The sequence below is a fragment of the Amblyomma maculatum genome, chromosome 3 (assembly GCF_055883805.1).
Source record: "Amblyomma maculatum isolate TAMU_Amacu chromosome 3, ASM5588380v1, whole genome shotgun sequence".
Lineage (NCBI taxonomy): Eukaryota > Metazoa > Arthropoda > Arachnida > Ixodida > Ixodidae > Amblyomma > Amblyomma maculatum.
Genome location: NC_139346.1, coordinates 54,701,886 through 54,724,214, shown reverse-complemented (window position 1 = coordinate 54,724,214; position 22,329 = coordinate 54,701,886). Strand labels below are relative to the sequence as shown.

Genomic DNA, 22,329 nt, shown 5'->3' with positions numbered 1-22,329 from the left:
ATGCTTGCCCAACACCTTATGTCATACACTTGAAGGGGTTTCAAGATAATAAGATGCAGTGAAACGAAAGCAAGTTGAGCACCCGCTATGCTTCACAGGGAAGGAACCACAGCCGAACACCGCGCGAAGTAAAGCACTCGAACACACTGCCCAAAACAGCACCAGTTACTGCGCGAGCCGTGATATTAGAGATCGATGGTTATCAGTAAAAGCAAGTTCCAGTTGTCGGAAACTATGTTAGCAAACACGAGAGAGAAACCACCTTTATTATTTTTGTTCTGTACTTGTATTGCTTTATGCAAATTGTGAACAGTTGGTACGAAATCACAATTTAAAGAAACTAAATTGGCCCGAGCAGGAATTTTCTTTCTTTCAGCCTTTACACGCATCCTAGTTTGAATAAGCCCTTTTATCTGGCTTAGAGAGAATATAATGCGTCAAAATTTGCGCATGTGTATATCACCGCCGTCATGCTGAAAATAAATAGTTAGGAAGGCTGGAGATGCTTTAAAATTGTATTCGTATCAAACTAAAGATTGGAGCATCCAAAAATACTTCTTCCGCGTTCCCACCTACATGTCCCACTGCTTTAGTGTAGAGACTATTTGAAACATCAACGAACAAAAAAAAAATAAACATGGCTTGAGGCGGCGCGTTAGCTCGAACTCACGAGAGGAGAGAGGAAAAGGGAGGGGTAAAAGTGATCGAGGGCAGATGGCGGCAGGCTCGGACGAGTGGCGATTGCCTCCGTCTTGGAGTTCTTATCTTGGCTCTCTTGATGCCGTCGATGTGAAGAAAATCAGTCTCTTCAGAAGAGGAACAGACGGCGCGGGTGACGATAAGACATTGCTTGGGAAGCTCGGCAACGACGCGCTCTGTTTAGTCAACCATGGGTACTGGCAGGACCTGCGCGCATGGTGAACGCAAAGTGGATGACGCGGACGGCGCCGACGTTGTGGTTACTCTCGCTGACGTCGAGCGCCTGGGCGTGGCGAGGATGAACGCCAGTGCCCGGGGCTACTACCAGAGCGGGGCCGACCAACAGCAAACGCTGGCGGAGAACACCCGGGCATTTCGGAGGTGAGTGCCCCATCCGTGACGCCGATTCGGCTATCCAGTTGTTCAGCCACCCTGCTCAAACAACAGCCAAAATAAAAAAAAAGTATGCCAAGAATGTTTAGGCTCTAGGCTCCAATCGGAATTGAAGAAGTACCGCGTTGTTTTGTGTGCATAGAGTCAAATTATTTGTGGGTATCCAGTTCATTGTTTAAACAAATTACAGATTGATTAGTTACCAGGCTTTCAGACTCAGTGATGTTGTGCATTAACGTTAAAAGAATGCACAGGTGCGATAAGTAAAGCTCCCCACTATTGATACTGGAAATAGGAGCTAAACATCCTAACATTAAACCAGCCGTCTCCTTATTCGACGAAAAATAATGTACTCTAAACTTTTAGCAATGTTCTATACCCTAATACATACCGTACTTCCAGTGTGCATGTATTGCTGTTCGCAGGAAAGCGAACAGTTGGTTGGCACATGTGCCTTCAGGATGATCTCCGCATTCGCATTTAAGGCGCGCTGGAAGCGATGTTGGTGGCGCTACACCATTAGCATACGTATTATACTTAGAATTAGCTAAAATATGGAATACTCTTAAGGCCCGCCTTATTATCGGATCTTAAGCGCTGCCCTTTTATTAAACCATATACGTCTTATCTTACAGTTGTAAGATACAACCTGATGTAAAATACCACACTCCAAACGCGTCCCTATAAATAGTCGCTTATTGGCGACACAGTAGCATCTTAGGCTCGCACATCTAGGACGTCGACTTAATTCGTATGAGGTGTTTTTACGTTAAGTTGATTATTCTTGAATGTTCATACGGTTTACACATGCGGCAATGCAATTTCAAATTACATCTCAGGTTTTAATCGCTTGTGCTCTATAGTTGGCGAGAAGTCCAAATTAACACTGCGAAGCGCAAAAAATTCTGCGCGAATTGTATGCCTGTAGCGTGTTGACCGCGAAAAGAAATCAGCCTGAACGGTGAACCACTGCGCTGACGCCGGTCTTCTTGAGATAGGCGACCCCCAGCGCATTCGCGTCAGTAGCATAACTTGGCGAAATAATTGTATGAATCTGAAGCTAAAATTATTCTAGGTTATGCTGCCGAACGGTGTCAGCGTGCCTCGCCAATCTGAGCCCCACTAGCTCTAACTTGCGGCCACCACTTAATTAGGGCAAGCAACGCCCTTGCATGCGTATTCGAGTCCAGACTTGCTTAAAGCGCTGGTCGGTGCCTTTGTACCACATTGCGCAGGTGTCACCGCGTAAAAATGATAACGTAAGAACTATCAATACGCACCAATTGTTTAAAAGTGGGATACCTAGTTGCTGCACTTAGTGTGAGAGTATACAGGTAAATGTGATCATGCATTTAATGTAACACGTTACTGTGAACTAATGAAATCCGAATGAGGGTCCGACTACGCAGTAGTGAAATCATTTGAAAGTAAAATACATCACAAAACTAATGATGCGCTTAATAATTTGCCAAACGCAATGAAATTATTGGTAAACGTTGTGCTATATGCACCTACTGTGTTCATTTGGAAGGACATTTGGTTATCGCCAGAAATTAAAACAATATAATCCTCATCTTGAATCACACAAAACGTGATTCTTCCCCTACGATCTAACAATAGAAATATATTACGCTATGCTTAATAAGCAAAGGAAGCTTCCAGAGATCAGTTCATTTCCAGTATTTCATTAAATATGTTTTAATTGAGGAACACACTGATATACTAGCAACATCTGACTAAGTTCCCTGCTATCTCCTTTCTCGTGCTGCCTCCTCTGACGCTTCTAAAAACCAAAGCGGGATATGTATTCAAGAGGAGATTTTCTTGCGTGTCGCAGATTGCGCCTCTTGCCACGGATGCTTCGTGATGTGAGCAGTCGTGAGCTGAGCGTGACACTGTTGGACGGTAGGGAGCGTCTGTCCTTCCCCGTGGGATTTGCCCCCACGGCTATGCAGAGAATGGCACACCGGGATGGAGAGGAGGCCACTGCCAAAGGTGAGCAGATAAGTCAGAAGGGCATGTGATGAGAAAGACTGGCCACACGTTGGCTGAGTTTCGTTATGTTCACCAGTTAACGGGGAATATTGAACACAAATATAACACTATTTAAGAGCAAATTATATAAGTGATACAGCGCGTGCAATTATAAAGTATCTTTGGGGTGGGTACTGATTTGTTGTCAAGGCTGTGCCACATGATAAGAGGGAAGAATTTAGGGCTACACATTTTCTGTCTTATTCTGTGCACAAGGTATCGCACATATCCTTTGAAGTTGCTACTCATAATGACGGCAGAAAAACGTGCCACTAAACTGTTCAGTAGTATTTCGAACCCTATCTATAAATTATCCGGCCCTTTTATGTCCTGGCTCGGCTGTAGCGGTAAGATCATTTGGATCCCGCACCTTGCATCAGCATCTGAAGACGGGCTACGGCTTAACGCACTGTGGTTGCGGAATTTTTGTATAGTTCTTGAAATTCCCAAAATTTGTTCAACCAGAACGAGGCGAATAGTCACTTTCCTATAATTTTCGAAAGCTTAAAACAATTGCTAATCTCCGGCTAAAAGTGATTATCGAATTTTATGCCCGTTCCTAACTAATACACAAAACATTATCCATAGGAAGCTTAAAAGCCAGGCTGCTCATCAATATGATTGAGAAAATTTTCTTCACGTCGTCATCGCTGCCAACAGGGCCTAGCAAAAGCAATGGGTTTACCGCAATACGCAATTATGCAAAAGTATATGGCGGTTTTTTTTTTACAATTGACGGAATGAATAGCGTGGAAGGAGGCGTGGTGCAATGGGACATCACGAAGGGGTGATAGAATTGTGCCATAAGGCAATGTTGATTGGGAAATTGATTTCGAACGCACTGCATCGATGGTATATGGGGTTCCGATTTCAATCACTCCCCACAATGATGCGGACAAGTAGTGCTTGAAGACTAGCGTCGGTCTATTGTTGATCGTGCGCATAAAGAACGCGCCTGTAGTTCATTCACGATTTTATTAGCGTAAAGCAATATTCATGCCGTTATGCTGGCCACAGATATCGAACAGAAACGATATTGAGCGGGTCCTGAATGGTCGAATCTATTCATAACAGCAACAATGAAAGTTATTGATGTCAGGCAATCTGCGCAAGCCGCATGTGAAGGAGTGCTTTTGATTACAACAGCTGCCGGCAGCCTAAAGTCGCCCCGGATCAATTGTGGCCTGATGCACTTCAGCAGGATGCTTTCTCCCTACAACGCACTCGTGATTCCATTGCTTGCCTGTCAAAGAGCGCTCAAGATTAAGTGCCGCCCACATGTCAGGCATATCAGTATGTTTGAGAGGGACGATAAAAATTGTACATTTCCTAAATTAACCACGCCCATTAGTCACACCACAATTATTTTATTGACGCTTACGACCCGACTTCATATCACAATCAGCTGTTGCTGCTGGGAAAAACTGCTCCACTGCGTTTTTGCATGCCCAGAGTGTGTGTGAGTTTGAAACAAAGTTTATCCTGTTTGCGACTGCATTGCAGACAAATATGGACTTGCCCTTCAGAGGAACTTGGCCTCCCTTTAAAACTGAGACTTTGAGTTTGAAGTTAATCAGGTTTTATACTTGCTCCTCTCGGGTGTCTCATCTCCAAAGCTCGATGGCGTCGCACTATGGTGGTGCGTACTTTCTGCGCGGTAATGTCCGTTTCTTGATTATCCCATTCCGTTACCCGCGAATTCAATATCAATCGTTGCTTCGAATCCAGGATTAAATGGACGATTAAAGTGTGACGCAGTTCAACATAACAGCCTCATTTGGACGGCAACGTAGGCCCCATGATCGTTTATTTTTGTTGTAAATAAAATCCTTTCTCGTGATTAGCAACTGTATCAAAGAAAACAAATAAAGCTACTTTGACGACATCCGCTAGATATTAATCAGAAAAATGCATATAAGCGCAGGTTGAAATTTTCACTTTCACTGCTTCATTTGGCGCCCTGCTGCATGCACACAAAAGTTTTGTCGCCTTCGGCATTGCGAATAAAATTTACAACTTTACCTGTGAGAACGCAACAAAATACTTTTATATTACTTTCTTTAGGTCAAATAACTGTGGAGCTTAGTCAAGTAGCGATGCCAAACAATAGCGATTTTTCAGCCCTCCTTTCTAATAGGCATCACGGACATACCTTTCTAAGCACTAATAGGTACCCGAGTGATCTTTTTAGAAGTTTTCAAGTTGATTTCAAATCAGTTCTCCAGTAATAAAGTAGAGAGTGGCTTCTCTATAGGGCTTTATATTTCTGAATTAAAAACTTTGCAAATGGCGAAAAAATTAGTTTAAAAATTGGAAAATTAGAAATATGAATATCAAATTCCGTACTTAATTAATCTATTATGCAATGATCATCAACATTACTTGTTCGTAAGACTCCCAGGAAGTGGTGCAGTATATTTATTTAATTATTGTACCCTCCGAAAGGCACTACAGAGGGAAGTGGGTTACATAGAGGAGAACAGTAAATGCAATGTAGTGAATGTTATATAATACAGTGAAACCAAACTTAATTTTCTTCAGAATATACAAAAGTAGCTAGTGCATCGAGAAAACGCTGATTATCTTCATTGGCTGCAATGTCGGAGGGAAGGCAGTTCCACTCGACGGATGTCCGGGAAAGGTAAGCCAGGAAAAAAGCTTTGACACGGCATTTAGCAGTTCCGACTTTGAAACGATGATCGATTTAAAGGGAAATGTATCATAGTGGTGAGATGAAATCGACGTGTATCGTGTCGGATGTTATATCATATGAAATAGAGTTAAATTTTTTTGCGAAATTGTAAGGATGGGACAGCAAGATTAGCTTTTATGGCTGTTTTGCTCGTAGTACGCTTATAATTTGAGAGAATGAAGCGGAAGGAATTATTTTAGAGAAGCTCAATATATTATGCTAAGTTATCATGTGCAGGGTCTCATATTGATGTTTAAAATTAAATTGGTTCACAGGAAGGGAAAGGCGCAGTAACTGTCACACTTGCTCTGTGGACACCCGAACCGCGCCGTAAGGGAAGGGAGGAAGGTGGGAATGAAAGTGGACAGAGAGAAAGAGGAGCCATAGTGGAGGGCTACGGAGTAATTTCGACCACCTGGGGATCTTTAACGTGCGCTGACATCGCACAGCACACGACGCCTCTTCGTTTCGCCTCCATCGAAACGCAGCCGCCGAGGCCGGGTTTCGATGGAGGCGAAACGAAGAGGCGTCGTGTGCTCATATTCACGTTTTGGGACATATTAGTGTTTTATGAACTAGAAGTTGTACGGACAACAGAGCGGTGAAGTTGCGACGTACACGTAAATACCCTGCCATGTTATTAACTTTATTAATCACGCATTCGATATGGGTACGCCATCATATATTTCATGCGGTATTGACATTAGATACTTATATGTGTTAACTGAACCAAGGGGAATGCTATTCAGATAATATGAAGGCGAAGTGTTTGAGGTGTGGGAAACGCGCATGAGCTTGTATTTCTTAACGTCTAATTCATTTTCCATTCTCTGCACCAGTTAGGGACAAGATTAGGTCCACACTGGAGTGAGTCAATGTCGTTCTGGTAACTTATATTTTGGAAAATTACACAGTCGTCTGTGAAAAGACGGATATTACAGTAAGTTAGTAAGCAGTGAGGTAGTGCTATTAGCTAATACAAATTGCCATCGGTTAAGAAGAAAAGATTCAATCAATCGGAATGCATTAGGCTCGAGGTTAAGATTACTTATCTTGTGAAGCAGCAATTGATGACGCACTTCATCAAAGAAGTATAAAAAATTCAGTCTGCGCCAGATGATTCGTAATTATGATATGTAACTTATCACGCAATGAATGTGACTGTTTCACAGGAATATGTTTGCCGAAACCCATGTTGCGCAGTTGTAAAAAAAGGAATTGTCATCAAGAAAGGCAATGGTGTATTTAAAGATTATATGCTCTAATAATTTGCAGCATGTTCTAGTAAGTGAAATGAAACGAAAATTTTGAGGCGCGGGCTTACCAGTGGACTTGTCAAGTGGAACCACCTTACCAATTTTCCAATCGTTAGGGAGGATTGAAGAGTCGAGTGACTGCTGAAAAAGTATTGTTAGTATAATTGAACTATAAGCGCAAGTACTGTTCAAAAACTTGGAACTATTGTATCAGCTCCAGGAGGAAAATTATTTTTGAAGACTCAGTTAACCTAGTAACCCCAAGTACATCCACATATATAGGACACATATTCGAGAATTCATTATGCTCTTTATTGGGAGGATGATTATTCGAACTCGAGGAAAAGCTTTCAATGAATGCATTCATTAGTAAAGTAGCAAAAAGATCATTGGGTATAAGGTTATCGGAGGTATCTAGCAACTTAATCGAAAAATCATATGCGAATGTGTATAACGCGCCAGAACGTTTTACCATTACTTTTCAGAATAGTTGATAACGTGGAAGACAAAAATGTATTCTTTGTGAGTTTAAGCGATTTCACATATTCATCAGAAGCAGATCTGTACGTAGTCCGTCGCTCACTAGAAGGCGAAAGTTTAGCAAGGCGGTATAAATGTTTCTTTTTGTTAGATAATCGCCTGATTTGAGAATTGTACCAAGGTGTTTGGGGAATAGAAGACACGATGCGCTTAGGGATGTTCTTATCGGGTAGCTGATGTAAGTACCTTCGTTTTAAATAATACCCAGTTTTCTTCCACAGAGCGAGTATCGAAATCTTTAAGAAAGTAATCAATAATTGCACATAGTTCGTTATTGATAGCGGAAAAGTTAGCACATTTGTAATTTAAAATCGTTTTCTTAATTTTGTTCATTTTCAGACGCGGTGTATAAATGCCGAAATTAAGCAGAAGGTAATGGCTGATACCTGGCAGATGTGTTAGTTCTGTAGCTAACAGCGGGTTAGTTAATAGAATTAGATCAAGGGTGCTCACAGCACGTGTTGCACTCTTAGTGGCTTGCGTTACTGAGTTAGCGAAAACAGTGTACACAGGTCGACGAATGATGAATGTGATGAATGCAATAATAAATATGCTGGCTGGACAGTCCACAAATTGTTAGGGAATTTAAAGTCTCCGAAAAGAAAAACCGGACATAAGGAGAACCATGTGCGAACAAAGTTGATGGTATCGTGAAGGGCTTTAGTAAATGTGGAAGAATAAGTAGGATAACGGTAGCAGACGACAATAATTTTTTGAGGTGATATATTACTATTGACACAAATAGTTCTAACTCGATATTAATCTGCATGCATGAAAATGGAATGTGTCGTGAAATGACAAATAAAGCACCATCACGTCTTGCCGTTCTGTTGCAATGATACTGGGCGCGCACGCCAGCCCTGAGCGAACGGCACCAGCGTCCATCTAGTGGAGTAAGTGGGACCACGTGTGACGCTTGATTGAATTTGTGCGTTAAAGGTAACAGTTGCATTTATTTTTGTAGTTTTGGTGTATAACGACTGCAACCGTTGCACGTTTTGATCTTGCCTAGTTGCTGAGGCTGCTGAAGTTTACTTCAGCTGTTGCTACGGTCCGTTGCTACTCTTTATCCCGATGTAAGCGACCGGAATACGGCGAAAGCTCCCAGTGCTACCCAAAAAATCGGCTCACATAACCTTCGTTAACTAAAATTTGATTTGGAAAAGAAGCGAGTGGTCATTATAATGTGTGCAGCACACATTTAGGCGGGCAAGATGTCGTACATGGCTTTGGCGCTAAAAAGATCGATGAGGGGTAGGATGAACAGCGCGCGCATCTTATTGCTTATCTCTTGTGAAGCTAAGGATCCTATAGGTGGAAGAATGGAGACGATGCTGGCTCCTTCACGGAGAAGTACTCTCCCAAAAAACGAAAAATCGTGCGAAAGCCAGAAGTTCTCAAATTATTCACAATGAAGGCGTTTGCACGGAAGTTTCACTGATATGAACTAGAAGATTCTGACGCCAAGGGAAGCGGTATGCATAGTGAGTTGTCTCAGGCAGCGAGCGTATCCAGAACTGTAGTGATTTCAAATGACAGTGTACGTGAATAAATGAAAAATAGAGCATTACGTGCGTGTTGTGGTATGTTTAGGTATGCGCAAAAAAAAAAAAAAACTACTTTGCGCAGTGAAAACAAACATCCTCTTGAAGCAAGAATGCCAATGACGCATTGCGCACGAATTCGCTGCATGGAACTTACTTGTTCACACATTATATGCAAATTCATTCACGTATTCTCCACGTATCCTCCAAGGGAGCAGGAGAACTGCCGCTTCCGCCGGCACAATTAGAAGGCGCTCAGAATCTATCAAGCACTTTATAGCTCCACTGCTCTAGCGGATGAATCCCTGTTCAAGGACCGCTTACATCTGATTGGTTTTGTGGCAGCTTCAGTTTTTTTTTTTTTTTAACATAAGAGGAACACCAACGCTGTTGCCGGTGCCCGCCGTCGTCAAAACTCGTTAGCTTCGGTAACTGATTTCGTGAAGTCTTTTCTTGCCGATTGAGTGGCTCTGGTACCTCAAATTAAGCTCTTAAAGCCTAGACCGAGATGTGTAATAAATAAATAAACAAATAAATAAATAAATAAATAAATAAATAACTATCATAATACTAACGCGCTACTAAGCTCTCTAAGAAACCGTCCTACAGCAGCAGTTCAATGCGCGTTATCCCACTTAGTTCGTCACGCGGGCGCATCCGAGAGGTGGCACCACGGTATCTCCTCGCGCCCAGTACAGATTAACGATGAGCGCCATGAAAGATTTCATTTTCAGACACATGCGATGGGAGGCAGGTTTCTGTTAATGCAACAATGTGATAAGGAAGATAAGGAAGTATGCTTATTGACAAGGTTTCTGATGTTAATAAAATAACTGACACAGATGATAACGACTGTCTACTACCCCTCGCGATTCCTTATAATTCAGGTCGAGATACAGGACTGATCTAAACTGCTGGCTTCGCCACTTATCTCTGATTCGACAATAGTGTGGGTGATCACAGTTTCTGGCGTGCTGGTTTTGCCACCTGCCTCCATCTTGTCGACAGTGCCAGTTCTAGCGTTATACATAAATCATTTGTTATTGAAGCATAACTTGTCGTACTGTATCTTGAAAGAGCGAGAGCCAGCGTGGTCATTCATGTGTTCAAACTGTTTTCTTTTTCAAGGTGAGAAATCTTCGGTGATAGAGATGTTTTTGGCAAAAATTTATTATGGAGCCATAGTACCTTTTCTTCCATTTTTGAACCAACAGAGTTGGCTATAATCGCACGACGCTATTCATGTGAAAAAACGCCAACGTTGTGAACGTTGGAGGGAAAGAGCAGCGCATGAATCGACGACCCCAGTCAAGGCCTTCAGCAGTTTTGATTCGGTGTCTACCCAAGGCTCTTTAGCAACTGGCACACCATGAAAGATTTTTCATGCCGTGATCTATCTCCAGCCTCGTCAAGGCAAGCCTGCTGAAAATTATTTCTAGTACGTTGCTTTTCCATCGCTTTTTAAACATGAAAGCTCTTCGCGGATGTTGTCAAACTTCACGGCCCTTTCCTCGATTTCACAAAGCCTCTTGTACGTGCCAGCTAACTTCGATTCAATGCTTTTGGCTATTTTTGATCAATTTTATATCAGCCGCTATTTTGGCCTGAATTTAGCACTTGCCAGCGTACAAGAGTGCATACATATGTAAGGAGCTGAAACTAGCTTTCATATGTCCGGAAGTATCGTCTGGTAGGCTATCTATGTCAATGGATATCCGGAGCGAGTTTTAAGGGGACCCAGGTTCGATTGAGTGTCGCCAAAAAGCAACAGGATAGGCAGTTAAACACAACCACAAGCAATATCAAAGCAGACCAGTGGGAACGGCAAAATCAATAAACAGCGATCATCGCTCTTTTTTGCGTGTTAGAGAATGCTTCTTTAAGATATTCGCGGAAAAAAAAAACGAAGCATCGGAGCAAATTCCGGTGTCACTGCTTCTGTGTCCACTGAACAGAAAAGGCCGATGCGCTGGCTTTTTGAATCCGATTTGGGAGGGGGGGGGGGGGGTCGACGTCGATGACATTGTCGATGACGCTGAGCGACTGTAGTTGAGCGATTCGTGGAGAACGAAAGCTTGACCGGGCTCGGAGCTGAAGTTGACGGAGTAGCAAAATTCGGGAAATGAAGCCGGCTGACAAAGGAAACGCGCCGAGTCACAGGGGTGTGGCCCAACATTTTGATGCAATGAGCGACAAAACTGCTTGCACGGTGAAAAAACGAAGCATTGGAACCATGCCGGTGTCACTGTTCCCATGCCTACTCTGAGACTTAAAATTTACTCTCAAACGTTTTTGGTTTTTGGATTGGCTTACTGACGGCTACCTCATGTTTTGAAGGAGAATGTTAAAAATTCAATTGAATATCACCCGCTGCGTTGGTGCAGTGGTTAGGGCGCTCGGCTACTGTACCCGAAGATACGGGATAGGACCACCGCCGCGGCGGCAGCTTTTCAATGAAGGCGAAAAGTAAGGCGCCCGTATGCTGTGAGTATCAGAGCTCATTAGAGAAATTACAGTCACTCGAAAAACTGGGAGCCTTTCCCAAAAGCATCGCTCATATCCTGTATGTTTTGGATGTAAGCCCCATAAACTATACAAATGTATTAGCTGCTAAAATTTACGTTTTATTTCTTGGTTTTCTGAAAAACACTTTGTCAATACTTGTAAAGGCTATTGACTAGTAGCCAGAGGTTGTAAATGGATTAAAACTACATTAGAGTCGCTATTTCGCGTAATTTCTCAACAAGCATACTATTAGGGTGTAAATTTCCCAGTAAACTTTATACATGCATTAATCGCCTTCAGAGCATTGGGGTTTAAGAACAAAGAACGGTGCTCGATTCTTAAAGGCGAAACTTAAGCGCCCGCTATTTTCTTGATGGTGATATTCAGCGAGAGTGACCCCCCCCCCCCCCCCCCCCCCCCCCTTCCCCCTTAAATTTCAGATTCATGGCTCACTGCGGGTGCGCCTCCTCTCGATGCACTGTCAACAATCATTGTTCTGAAAATATTAGGAAAGGTTTTTATTTTTGGTGACTGTTGTTCCCCGGGCGCCTATAAATATACAAGGACTGCCAACAGAAAAATCTCTTTGCGTTCTGATGGAAACATTTTAGTGCAAAGGATTTTGAGGTGCGCAAAAATTCAAAAATGTGATTCCACTCCTATCCAGACTACAGTTCAATAAGGCAGTGACAAGAAACATAGTACTATTCAATTGGACATCAAATCTGTGCGTTGTCCTGCAGGAATGCGTGTGTATAGAATTATTTTGACACTTAATGAGCATTGGAGAGGCTCTATTGCAGGAGTTGCGTTCATTTTATTAGACAGATTGGTATGTTTGCGTAGACAACCTGAACACCAAGCCTTTTATTCGTATATTCCTTCTCCTCTAATTTATTGCCGTTAAAGTCTCCAAGCATGCCATTTCGTGGCTTTGGAATGATGACATTTTAGTACAGCGTGTTTTTTTCTCTGCTGCGAAACATTTTTTCTCTGCCCTGTAAATTAATACGACAAGTGCTGAGATTCAGTGTGCTGCAGTACAAGAAAGTGATAATATATTCGCATTATTTCGCGTTACGTACTACAGTACGTGACATAATATGAGAAAGTATGGTTGTGTGGTCGTTTTTCTTGTTTGCCTTGGCTGTTGGCGTTCGCAACGCCTGATGGCGTTTAGACTATTCACAAGTATACAAAACTGGGCGAGTTGGATAGGATTCATCTTAAAGCAGCGCGAAAACACAGGACTAAAAGGAACAGGGGACGACACAAGCGCATAGAGAAGGAACAGAGCCCATTGTACTAGAAATGTAGTTCACAAGTATAGAAAACTGGGCGAGTTGGATAGGATTCATCTTAAAGCAGCGTGAAAACACAGGGCTAAAAGGAACAGGGGACGACACAAGCGCTTGTGTCGTCCCCTGTTCCTTTTAGTCCTGTGTTTTCGCGCTGCTTTAAGATTAGACTATTCAATGCTTCAATGAATAAGATTAGTCGGCATTGGAGTTCAAACTCTGGTCTTCTGCATGCAAACCCGGCAAGCCGCGCATATTCCACGCTTACGCAGCCAGTTGCAGCAGATGTGTAATGAGGGGTATGATAATCGAGAAAAGAAAAGCAAAAAACTGCATTTCATTATTGAATTTCGGTTAAACACGGCTACTATTTATATACAGAAGGGATACAAATAATAAAGATATATACTTTACTGCGTGATCGTTTCACCGTTTAGAAAGATTGCTTTAAAAACTAAGAGGGGCACCTTGCTAGAGTCGCGCCGGCAGGGTTTAAGGAGGGCGTGCTCGTAATAATTGTTTATAATTAGTAAAATATTTATGAAAGCATTATTTGGCCATCATATTTTAATAAAGAGGGAATAATATTCCACGAGCAAAGTGTATAATTTAGTTTCGCTTGTAGTCTGTGCGGAATAATTCTCTTTCTACTTCTCGACTTCAGACCGAGAAGCAACCCCGATACCATCCACGTTCACAGAAAGGATGTGATATCCCCGCCTCCTGAGAAAAATAATCGTGCCAAGTCTAAACTGAACCAAATTATAGTAAGCATGAGGGAAGAACAAAAATAAGGTGAAATACAAAGCAAGCATAGCGGAGAACGCATAAACTCTGCACTTAAATTAGTGCTAAAGTTTCACCATGCTAACGTCGTAACGTGAGGCTGAGGAGCGTGGTGTAGAAGAGTAATATTCGATCCTTCCAGGAATGACATCATGATTCCCGGCACTAACATTTAACAAAGACCTATAAAGCCTAAATTATGAACGCAAGTCTCTCGGAATGACATCTGTGATCGACGGGGGTGTACACCGAGACATCGTCACATTGATGCTGTCGACACCCCAGTAACCGCAGTTGTATCACTGAGATTTGTTGCATCTTGGTACAAAGCCTGGCCAGCTGATGGAATTTTTCGCAAGCTTCGTAAATTGTGCTCGTTTCGAGATGGAGCCGTGTGTTCCCTTCAGAAGAAACATCGCATGTAACATGATGGTCATTTCACATCTATGGACAAGGCAGAAAAGCGTGTGGCCGATCGTTTCCTGCACTGCAGTACTGTACGCAAACGTGCTTTATGGCTGGACAACATGTCAGTACTGATAAAAGCCAGGCCTACGTACCTGGAGAATTTATCAGTCACTGTTATTTCAGGCGTTTCGTGAGTCTATTCGCTAAGTTTGATAGGCGGCCATACTGCAGTGAATGGGGCTGCTTAACAGGCAAAGCACGATGTTGTGGACAAAAACTGCTGCATAAGCAGCATTGCTTGGCCACATGGCCAGAAAATTACTGTAGTCATAGGCGTTAAGGGAGCGGGCAGATTTGGATGTGGAGTGAGCTAGTCACAAGCCCTTGCAATTGGAAGGTGGACCGAGGGCTGCAGGCTTAGTTACATCTGCGCATCGCTGCTCTATTTAGTGCATGGATCTATGCCGCGGTTGCGACGGTTAAGGAAGGGGGAAACACAATCAGCAGACTGAGTAAACATTGATGTTGTCGTGTGCCTCAGAACTGGATAAGGCATAACCGCAAGCGATGTTGGGCGGTAATCAGGTGGTTACTGCCATTTTATATTAAAAAAAAATTATAACTGGCAACCAAACATAAAAGGCATGAGAACAAACAATTAAAACTGCATTGATATAGAGATGACTCAGGGTTGGTAGTAGGTGTTGAGAATAAATCAAGGAAATAGTATATAAATAACGCAGGCGGGCATTTTGCGCGCATAAAAACTGTCCTATTTACCTTTCAACGAAGGAGTAGCATTAATGCCTTCTATACGATTAGCGCAATTTATATAGAATTATAGCGAGCTTAATACGTTATCATCACACCTGAGCCTCGTATTTATTTTCTGCTCGGCATTTAGGTTGTAAATATTGACTATCGATGGTGCACATTTAAACTCTCAATGTGTTGTGCTTTCCCGCACATTGTAAGTAAAGTTACTTCATTATGCATCGTATCCTCGCTAGGCGAATGCTACCTTGTTGAAAGAAGCAGCAAAGGACGTAAAATAGCTCTTTGGGCCAGTTAGTTCATACGACCAGTTGGTTCTAATTAGCATTTTGTTCCAATTTGTTCTAATTTGTTCCTGTGTTTTGCGCCGGACTTATTTTATGCTAAAGGACGTATAATTTGAGGCTTAAATATTGTTGCAGGTGCAAGCTGATAAACGCGTAGTCCACAAAGCGAACTCAATACGCTTTAAACTGCGTATTTTGAAATTCAACATTTCTGGCACCCGGCCAGTTCCGAACCCCTAAATCTAGGTTTTCTTTTTAACCTGTCAGCCTTCAATCGCCCAATGTTAAATTTTCCTAAAATACAAAAGAGATCGAAAAGTTGGTTAGCAATTTATTGGTAAGTAACAATCCGATAAGCTCTCTTGTCTGCATAATGTTCACCTTGCTACAAACAAACTTTTCACTTACCGCCCAGATGTTATGTCGCAGGGCGTAAAAATGAAAGTTTCAAACGTTTAAAATATCACCTTGTCTCTAGTAAAAATCACATAATGCCTTCAACGTTTTGTTCTCAATGTGGGTATTTCTAGATCTAACTGTTGAGCCTAACAGATTGTTTTGCAAACTTTGCGTGCTGTACTTTGTTCTATATTTTTTTTTTTGCCTTTTGATGCTCGAACTGACGCGGTTCGTAATGTTTACATAATACTCGAATAAAGCTATTTTTCAAAGGAATCTTCTTTTGCCGTATGCTTGTTTTTGACTAGCTTTCCAAGCCGGTATTTGTAATATTTTATGGTGGAAGCCAAGATTTCGTTTGGTGGATGGCGATTTGCGAACTCAGCACATGTGTTATCACTACCTACCACTCGAAGCTCCTGGCGAAATCACAACCCTAACGGCATTGAGCACATCACCACCGTGCGTATAAAAAGTTCGTGCACACGACGCTTATTGTGTAGACACAAGTATACATAATATATCCAATACAGCCACCTACCACTTTCAGCGGCTCGTGACGCTGGAACCCTGATGATCCTGAGCACCATTGCAACCACGTCAATGGAGGATGTGCGCAAGGCAGCCCCGGACGGTCGCCGGTGGTTCCAGCTGTACGTGTACCGGGACCGTGACATCACGCGCGGGCTGGTCCGGCGCGCTGAAGAGGCTGGATACTCGGCACTGGTACTTACTGTGGACACGCCTTACTTCGGCCAGCGGGTGGCGGACGTCAAGAATAAATTTGAACTGCCGCCTGGGCTCAAGTGAGTCCCCACTGTTTATCTCGCATACAACGTCTACTTCACTCATTCAACAGATGAGCAGGAAAGTCTCGGAAAAAAAAATGAGTTCAGCAGTGCCGTCAGATATAGAGTGATTCAGTTTCTCCTTTTTAAGTCAAATATTATTAAGGCGACTTATTTAAACTATCACGTATTTGCCTAATGAAAAAAACTACCTAAGTAGTGGCATCTGATAAATAAAACATATCACTTTGAAGTTGAGAAGAAGCGTTCAAAACAAAGCATGATGAATACATTCAGCTTCATTGCCATTTTCTCCAAGAGTGCTGTGCCATGAAGATTGGCAGGGTTGATGATGACACCAACCTCCGACTGGTAATCTTGGAGGAGATGCAAAAAGGGAGAATACAGACGTCTTCTGGTACAGGTTAGAATATAAAAAGCCAAGAATGCATGCGGCGGATGAAAATACTATTCGGCGCAGAATAGAACCAAAAAAAAAAAATAAACGGTGAGATTTTTCAGAAAACTTTACGAAATTTGCTTGCCACATTGTGTCATTTCATTTCTCACCAGTCAGCAGTTCATACAAATGAAACACGGAATGAGGCTTTTTTCGGTATAGTTTGTGCAACATCTGTCACTGTCCGATCTATCGAGTATGCCATGTGCACAGGTGTATTGGACTGTGCTGCTGGAAGCTGAGGTTCTAAAAAAGTTGTACATAAACCACAAACATTCAAAAGTGTGGTTCGTTTTCCTTGTTATGAGATGCTGATTAAGAAAGCTATTATTACCTGGTAAGTTTTTGTGCATCCATGCGCTAACGGCACCAAATCCGGCTGCTCAAATGACGTCTCTATTGATCTAGGTCGTATGCTGTTCTTATCTGTTCCTCATTTCTCAACCTTTTAAATTTTTTGACGAGTCCTGATCAATCATTCATGTTTGACAAAAATTTCGGGCGTTTATTTATGGTATATGGACGGCTCTGCTCAGTACTTTACCAACGGCAGATCTGTAGAAGCTGTGTCCAAGCGTGCGTTACAAAATTATTTCTTCCTATCTGCGGTGCAGACGTACAAAGAAATCTTATCTCTGCATCAGATCTTAATAACTTAGGGCGAAAGTGCTTCGAAAAGAACAGATAATGTAAGCACCCGCCAAACTAAGGGCCGCTTACACATTGTGGAAAGGGTATGGTATTGCAGCACAAGGGTTACGACTTTCTTACACAAAAGTAATCAGTAATTGATTCAATTTGCTCCAAGACGCCTTTAGAGAAAATCATACTCGATCAAGAAGATATCGTTAAACGTTCATAGAGAATAAAAGGATTGAAGGAATAGATTTCATCTTTTATGCTTGACGCTTCTACGGAGTCACATTTATGGTACTTGTTCAGTTCAACGTTGAAATGATTAGCTTTGGTCTGAACGCCAGATCTCAAAGTGGCGAAATTTCTCCTTAGTTTGCGCTAAAGAGACAAATATAACCCAATAAAAATGAAATGAGAATTTTCTTAAGCTAAAAAAGAGCAATCTACAAAAACATAATAAAAATAAATAAAATAGCAATCTATGAAAACACCTGTCATTCCTTAGATGATCATAGCATTAATTACATCTTAGAGAAGGGGCTCTCACAGAAAGAAAAAAAGAAGACTGCTGTTTATAACACTACAGATATCTTAATGCAATCAAGATTCTTAAACATTTACTTTCGCAATTTTAGTAGGTAAAATAAATATGCTGCCAGTGTTTATGCTGGGCTTGCGTATAGATGTACAAAAGCTTATTGTGCACTATATACTGAATGCATAAGAAAGAAACAGTGCCGAAGCATGCGCAAAATGTTTTCGATCATACCTACATGTGCCATTGGATCTAAATCGCTGGTTATGGCTGAGGGAATTTTATAGACATAATATACTACCGCCTGTAACGGAGTCGTCTCAGACGTACTTACTTTGCTCCGCTACATCCGATGGCACAGCGCCAAATTCTGTGGGCGCTCTCGCGCTCAGCATTCACCTAAGTGGCACAGAAACGCAGCTTCGCAAGCGTCGATGAGAACTGAAGCGACGATAGTTTACAAGGAGCTTATTCGCACAAATATTAGGGCGGCGGAAATACCTCTCTAATTAATCGTGTGTAACGCAGAATGGCGAACTTCAATGAGGCCGGTTTCCAGAACGTCACAGCTGCCAAGGGTGGTTCCGGATTGGCGGACTACGCATCCACACTTTTCGACCCGTCTCTTACATGGAAAGACCTCGACTGGCTACGAAGCATCACACATCTGCCCGTGGTTGTAAAAGGCGTCCTGAGAGGTAAACGGAGTTCACATTCTTTCGATAACGAAATGATATGACAATAACCAGTCAGGGGTTCAGAACGTTTGTATATCCCCTTCCACTTTTGTGTCGTGTAGGTTTTTGAATCTCCCGTATCTTCCTTAATATGCACCAACCCGCTCCAATTACAAGTACATTTCAGTTGTTCAGGGATGGCCTACTGCCAAAGTTTACGCAGATGTATTGTTTTCATTGCTACCAATTTCTTACGCGGGCTATAGCAGAGCTACGAATGGGGATATATCGTTTCCCTCTACGACACTGAAATATTTTTCAGAAGCAAATACGTTCGCTCCCTCAGAAGGTGAACTCAGACGTTGCAAATTGATCGATGGCGATTTAATTGAGACACCTCGCAAGTTACAGGGCCGCTACTAGTTCCTGCCGTAACATCAGCTATCGGCGTATACATACCTCGGCCAAAATAAGAGGAAGTATGGAGAGTCAAAGTACGTTATTCTTCATGAAGAATTCTGAAATTGCGATTTGTTGCTTTTATCCAATAATTTGTATTGGCGAAGTGGTCTAAAAACTACTGAAATTGCAAAATTCTATGGACGCGTTTGGATATGGTGAGAAGTGCGTTACAAACTCGCGCTCTGCTTGCTGGTCTGGTTAAGAAAACCCTGACTTATATGCATCCGGATCATTTGCTTGGTGCCTTTCATTTCATTTATTTTCATTTGCCGTTTTCATTCAGACGTTTCCGAACTTTCACCGCGTATATATTAAGTTTGTCAGTAGAATTACCACTTATATATAAGCCACATTAGAGTCTGGGCCGTGGGCACGAACATTTATGGTATTATTTTAAGGCTTGGCTAATTTTGACATTCATACCAAACATGCTCCACAAATAAAACAATAAAGTACTCTTGAGTTTGCATATAAGTCATAATAAGGTTATCATAGTTTATACATGATAATGAAACATGCATCAGTGTCTATTATGCGCTAATAACTAAACTACTACGCACGTTTCAGGGGTCGCGTCTCCACGATATGAACTTCATTTCGTTGATAATGATTAGGATACAGCGGGCGATCTCTCAACTGTTTACAAACTTGTATTTAAAAAAATGCTAAACTGCTACAAATGCATCTGTGCAGTCTGTGCACGAGGGTTTAAAACGCGGACGTAACGTACAGTACAGCCCAATGGTTCCACCGGTAATAGACAAAAAATTACCTGCCAACTTTCTATTTCTTATCTCTTGTGCAACAAATATCATGAAATTTATTGCGGTCATAGAGGAATTGTTTGTTCTGTTTCTTAATTTTCGTAGTTACAAATATCAAACGTCTAAAATATGCATTTCAAATGGCGTTTAGTTGGCTTTCCGGCATTGCACCTGTAAAACTAAAGAGTACATTTGGGAACTGTTAGTGACCACGTAGAGACGCTTTATGTGTTCGATTATGCTGGAAACACTAACCGTTATATGGTATATTTGTCACGAATAACAATATCAGGAGATTAATGTCAGTATTTTAACATTCGATGTTCTGAACCGCATGGTCGAATGCGAGAAATTAAACGCGGGATACACCGCCGACGATATCAACGGCCAAACTTTTGCTTTCAAATATTAGTCCTCGGACAATAAAAGATTGATTGGTTCTTGTAGTTAATCTATATCTACTCGCTGGGCTATATTGCGTGTTTCATGACCACCTTGCTTTAAACCTATCCTGCGCATTCAGCAGAGGTGTACGATTTCTAGTTTTTCCTAAATATAAATTTGCGGACAGTGACAAAAATGACTTATAATAAGATTCTAAACCTGCTGAAGTGTGGCACAAAGCTCGCCCAGTTCGCCTAATATCGCTTATCAATTCATAAAACAGTCGTTGCGAAGTAATGTGTTGCAAAAGCGGCAAAGCAGATGCGCAAAAAATTTGAGGTACCGCTCCTTGTACAATGGACTATCATGGAGGAACAATAGTATATAATGCGCGTAAAATGCGAATAAGGTCAGGACGTTTTTTTTTTGTCACAAGCAACGAATGCATAGGTGACATAAAGCGATATTTGTGAAAAGCGATAGTAGAGACACATGAAATTTGTGACTTTAGAAATGACATTTCTTCTACTTGATGTTTATCTTTGTATGCCTCTGTATTGGATTTTTACCTTGAGATGTATCCTTGTAGAGACGGCAGTTAGGAATCCCTGGGAATTAAAAAAGATGGATCATTCAACTTCCGGAATCCAGAGCACAATGCCAGGGGCCAATGAAGGACACTGATATCAACACGAATATTATTGTTCCCGAATATCACAGCAGTAATAATTGTCTGTGAGCTCCTGCTGCATCTTTTGCCTTAGATGAGGGTAAAGCTTTAAAAATACAGGGCACTTGAGTGCCCTTTGTTTACGAGCCGATATATTGCCATAAATGGGCGACTAGAAACGGATGCAGCCTCAGGAGAGATATGACGAAGGACAAAGGCAATGGCGCATTCTTACGCATCTGCAGTGCGTTTGCAATGTTATAGTAAATAATCAGTAAACGCAGACATGACGGGTCCCGGCGGTGTGATGCAGTGCTTGCAGCGCTCGAATTCTATGCCCAAGGATGCGGGATCGAATCCCGGCCTCGGCAGCCGCTTTTCGATGGAGGTTAAAAGCAAGGTGTCCGTGTGCTGTGTGATTTCAGTGCATGTTAATGAACCCCTGAGCCCTCCACTACGACGTCTCCATAGCCTGAATCGCTTTGGGATGTTAACCGCACAAACCAAACCAAACCAGACTTGATGGGACTCCGAAAGTATCAACGAAGCGGACTGATGATTTTGGTTCATCACTTCAAATGTACGTTTACCTCTCGTGCAGCTACTGGTGCACACTATGTGTACATTTTTATTTTATTTTATTTATAGACACTGCGATCCAACAGATCATAGCAGGTTGGGGAAAAAATGAAATACAAGCATATAAACATATTTCAAATTCATAAAATTCATAATATTTGCAGGCACTTTTCAAATATTACTACACTAATCTGAGTAAGTCTCTCTGTTAAGTTCTTTTCACTCAGCAATTTCCCGAGGAATCAGTTATTTCGCGTATTTAAGGGAGCTATTGTCAGATCGTGCCTTTGTCTCGTGTTATAGCCTGAGGAGTAAACAAAATTACCAGAAGTATTAATAATATAGTGACCTTTTATGCACTGAAATTAAAACTTTATTCGGCAGACACAATTGTGCTCACTAACTGGGGATAATCCGCTACGTTTTACGAGCTCACTGACAGATGCACAGCCGTATGAGTTAAACAAAAACATAACTACCTTGTGCTGTATTCGCTCTAGTTTATGAATGTTGGTTAATGTGAAAGGGTCCCAGATAATTACGGTATATTCTAAGAGTGGACGGATGAGAAAATGATATGTTATTAGACGAACACTGGGGGCGGCATTCTTCGGTGAACGCCTAAAAAAAAAAGAGTTTGCGCATTGAATTTGCTACAACAGTATCTATGTGTTTTGTCCAGAAAAGGTTTCTAGTAATCCGTAGGCCCAAATATTTATACTCTATTACCTCCATCAATGACATGTTGCGAGTAAAGTA

The 22,329-nt window shown here is 41.9% G+C and overlaps 1 protein-coding gene across 2 annotated transcripts in view; it reads left to right on the top strand.

The window, feature by feature from the left end:
• Nucleotides 1-847: 847 nt before the first annotated feature.
• The window catches only part of LOC146194782 (2-Hydroxyacid oxidase 1-like), a 62,427-nt gene continuing 40,945 nt past the window's right edge, over nt 848-22,329 (top strand). For both annotated transcript variants that reach the window (XM_084596121.1, XM_084596120.1), the window contains exons 1-4: nt 848-1,080; nt 2,930-3,087; nt 16,166-16,421; nt 18,563-18,732. In XM_084596121.1, coding sequence (XP_084452247.1) covers nt 890-1,080; nt 2,930-3,087; nt 16,166-16,421; nt 18,563-18,732 — 775 coding nt within the window. In that variant the 5' untranslated portion in view covers nt 848-889. The remainder of the gene's footprint in view (nt 1,081-2,929; nt 3,088-16,165; nt 16,422-18,562; nt 18,733-22,329) is intronic.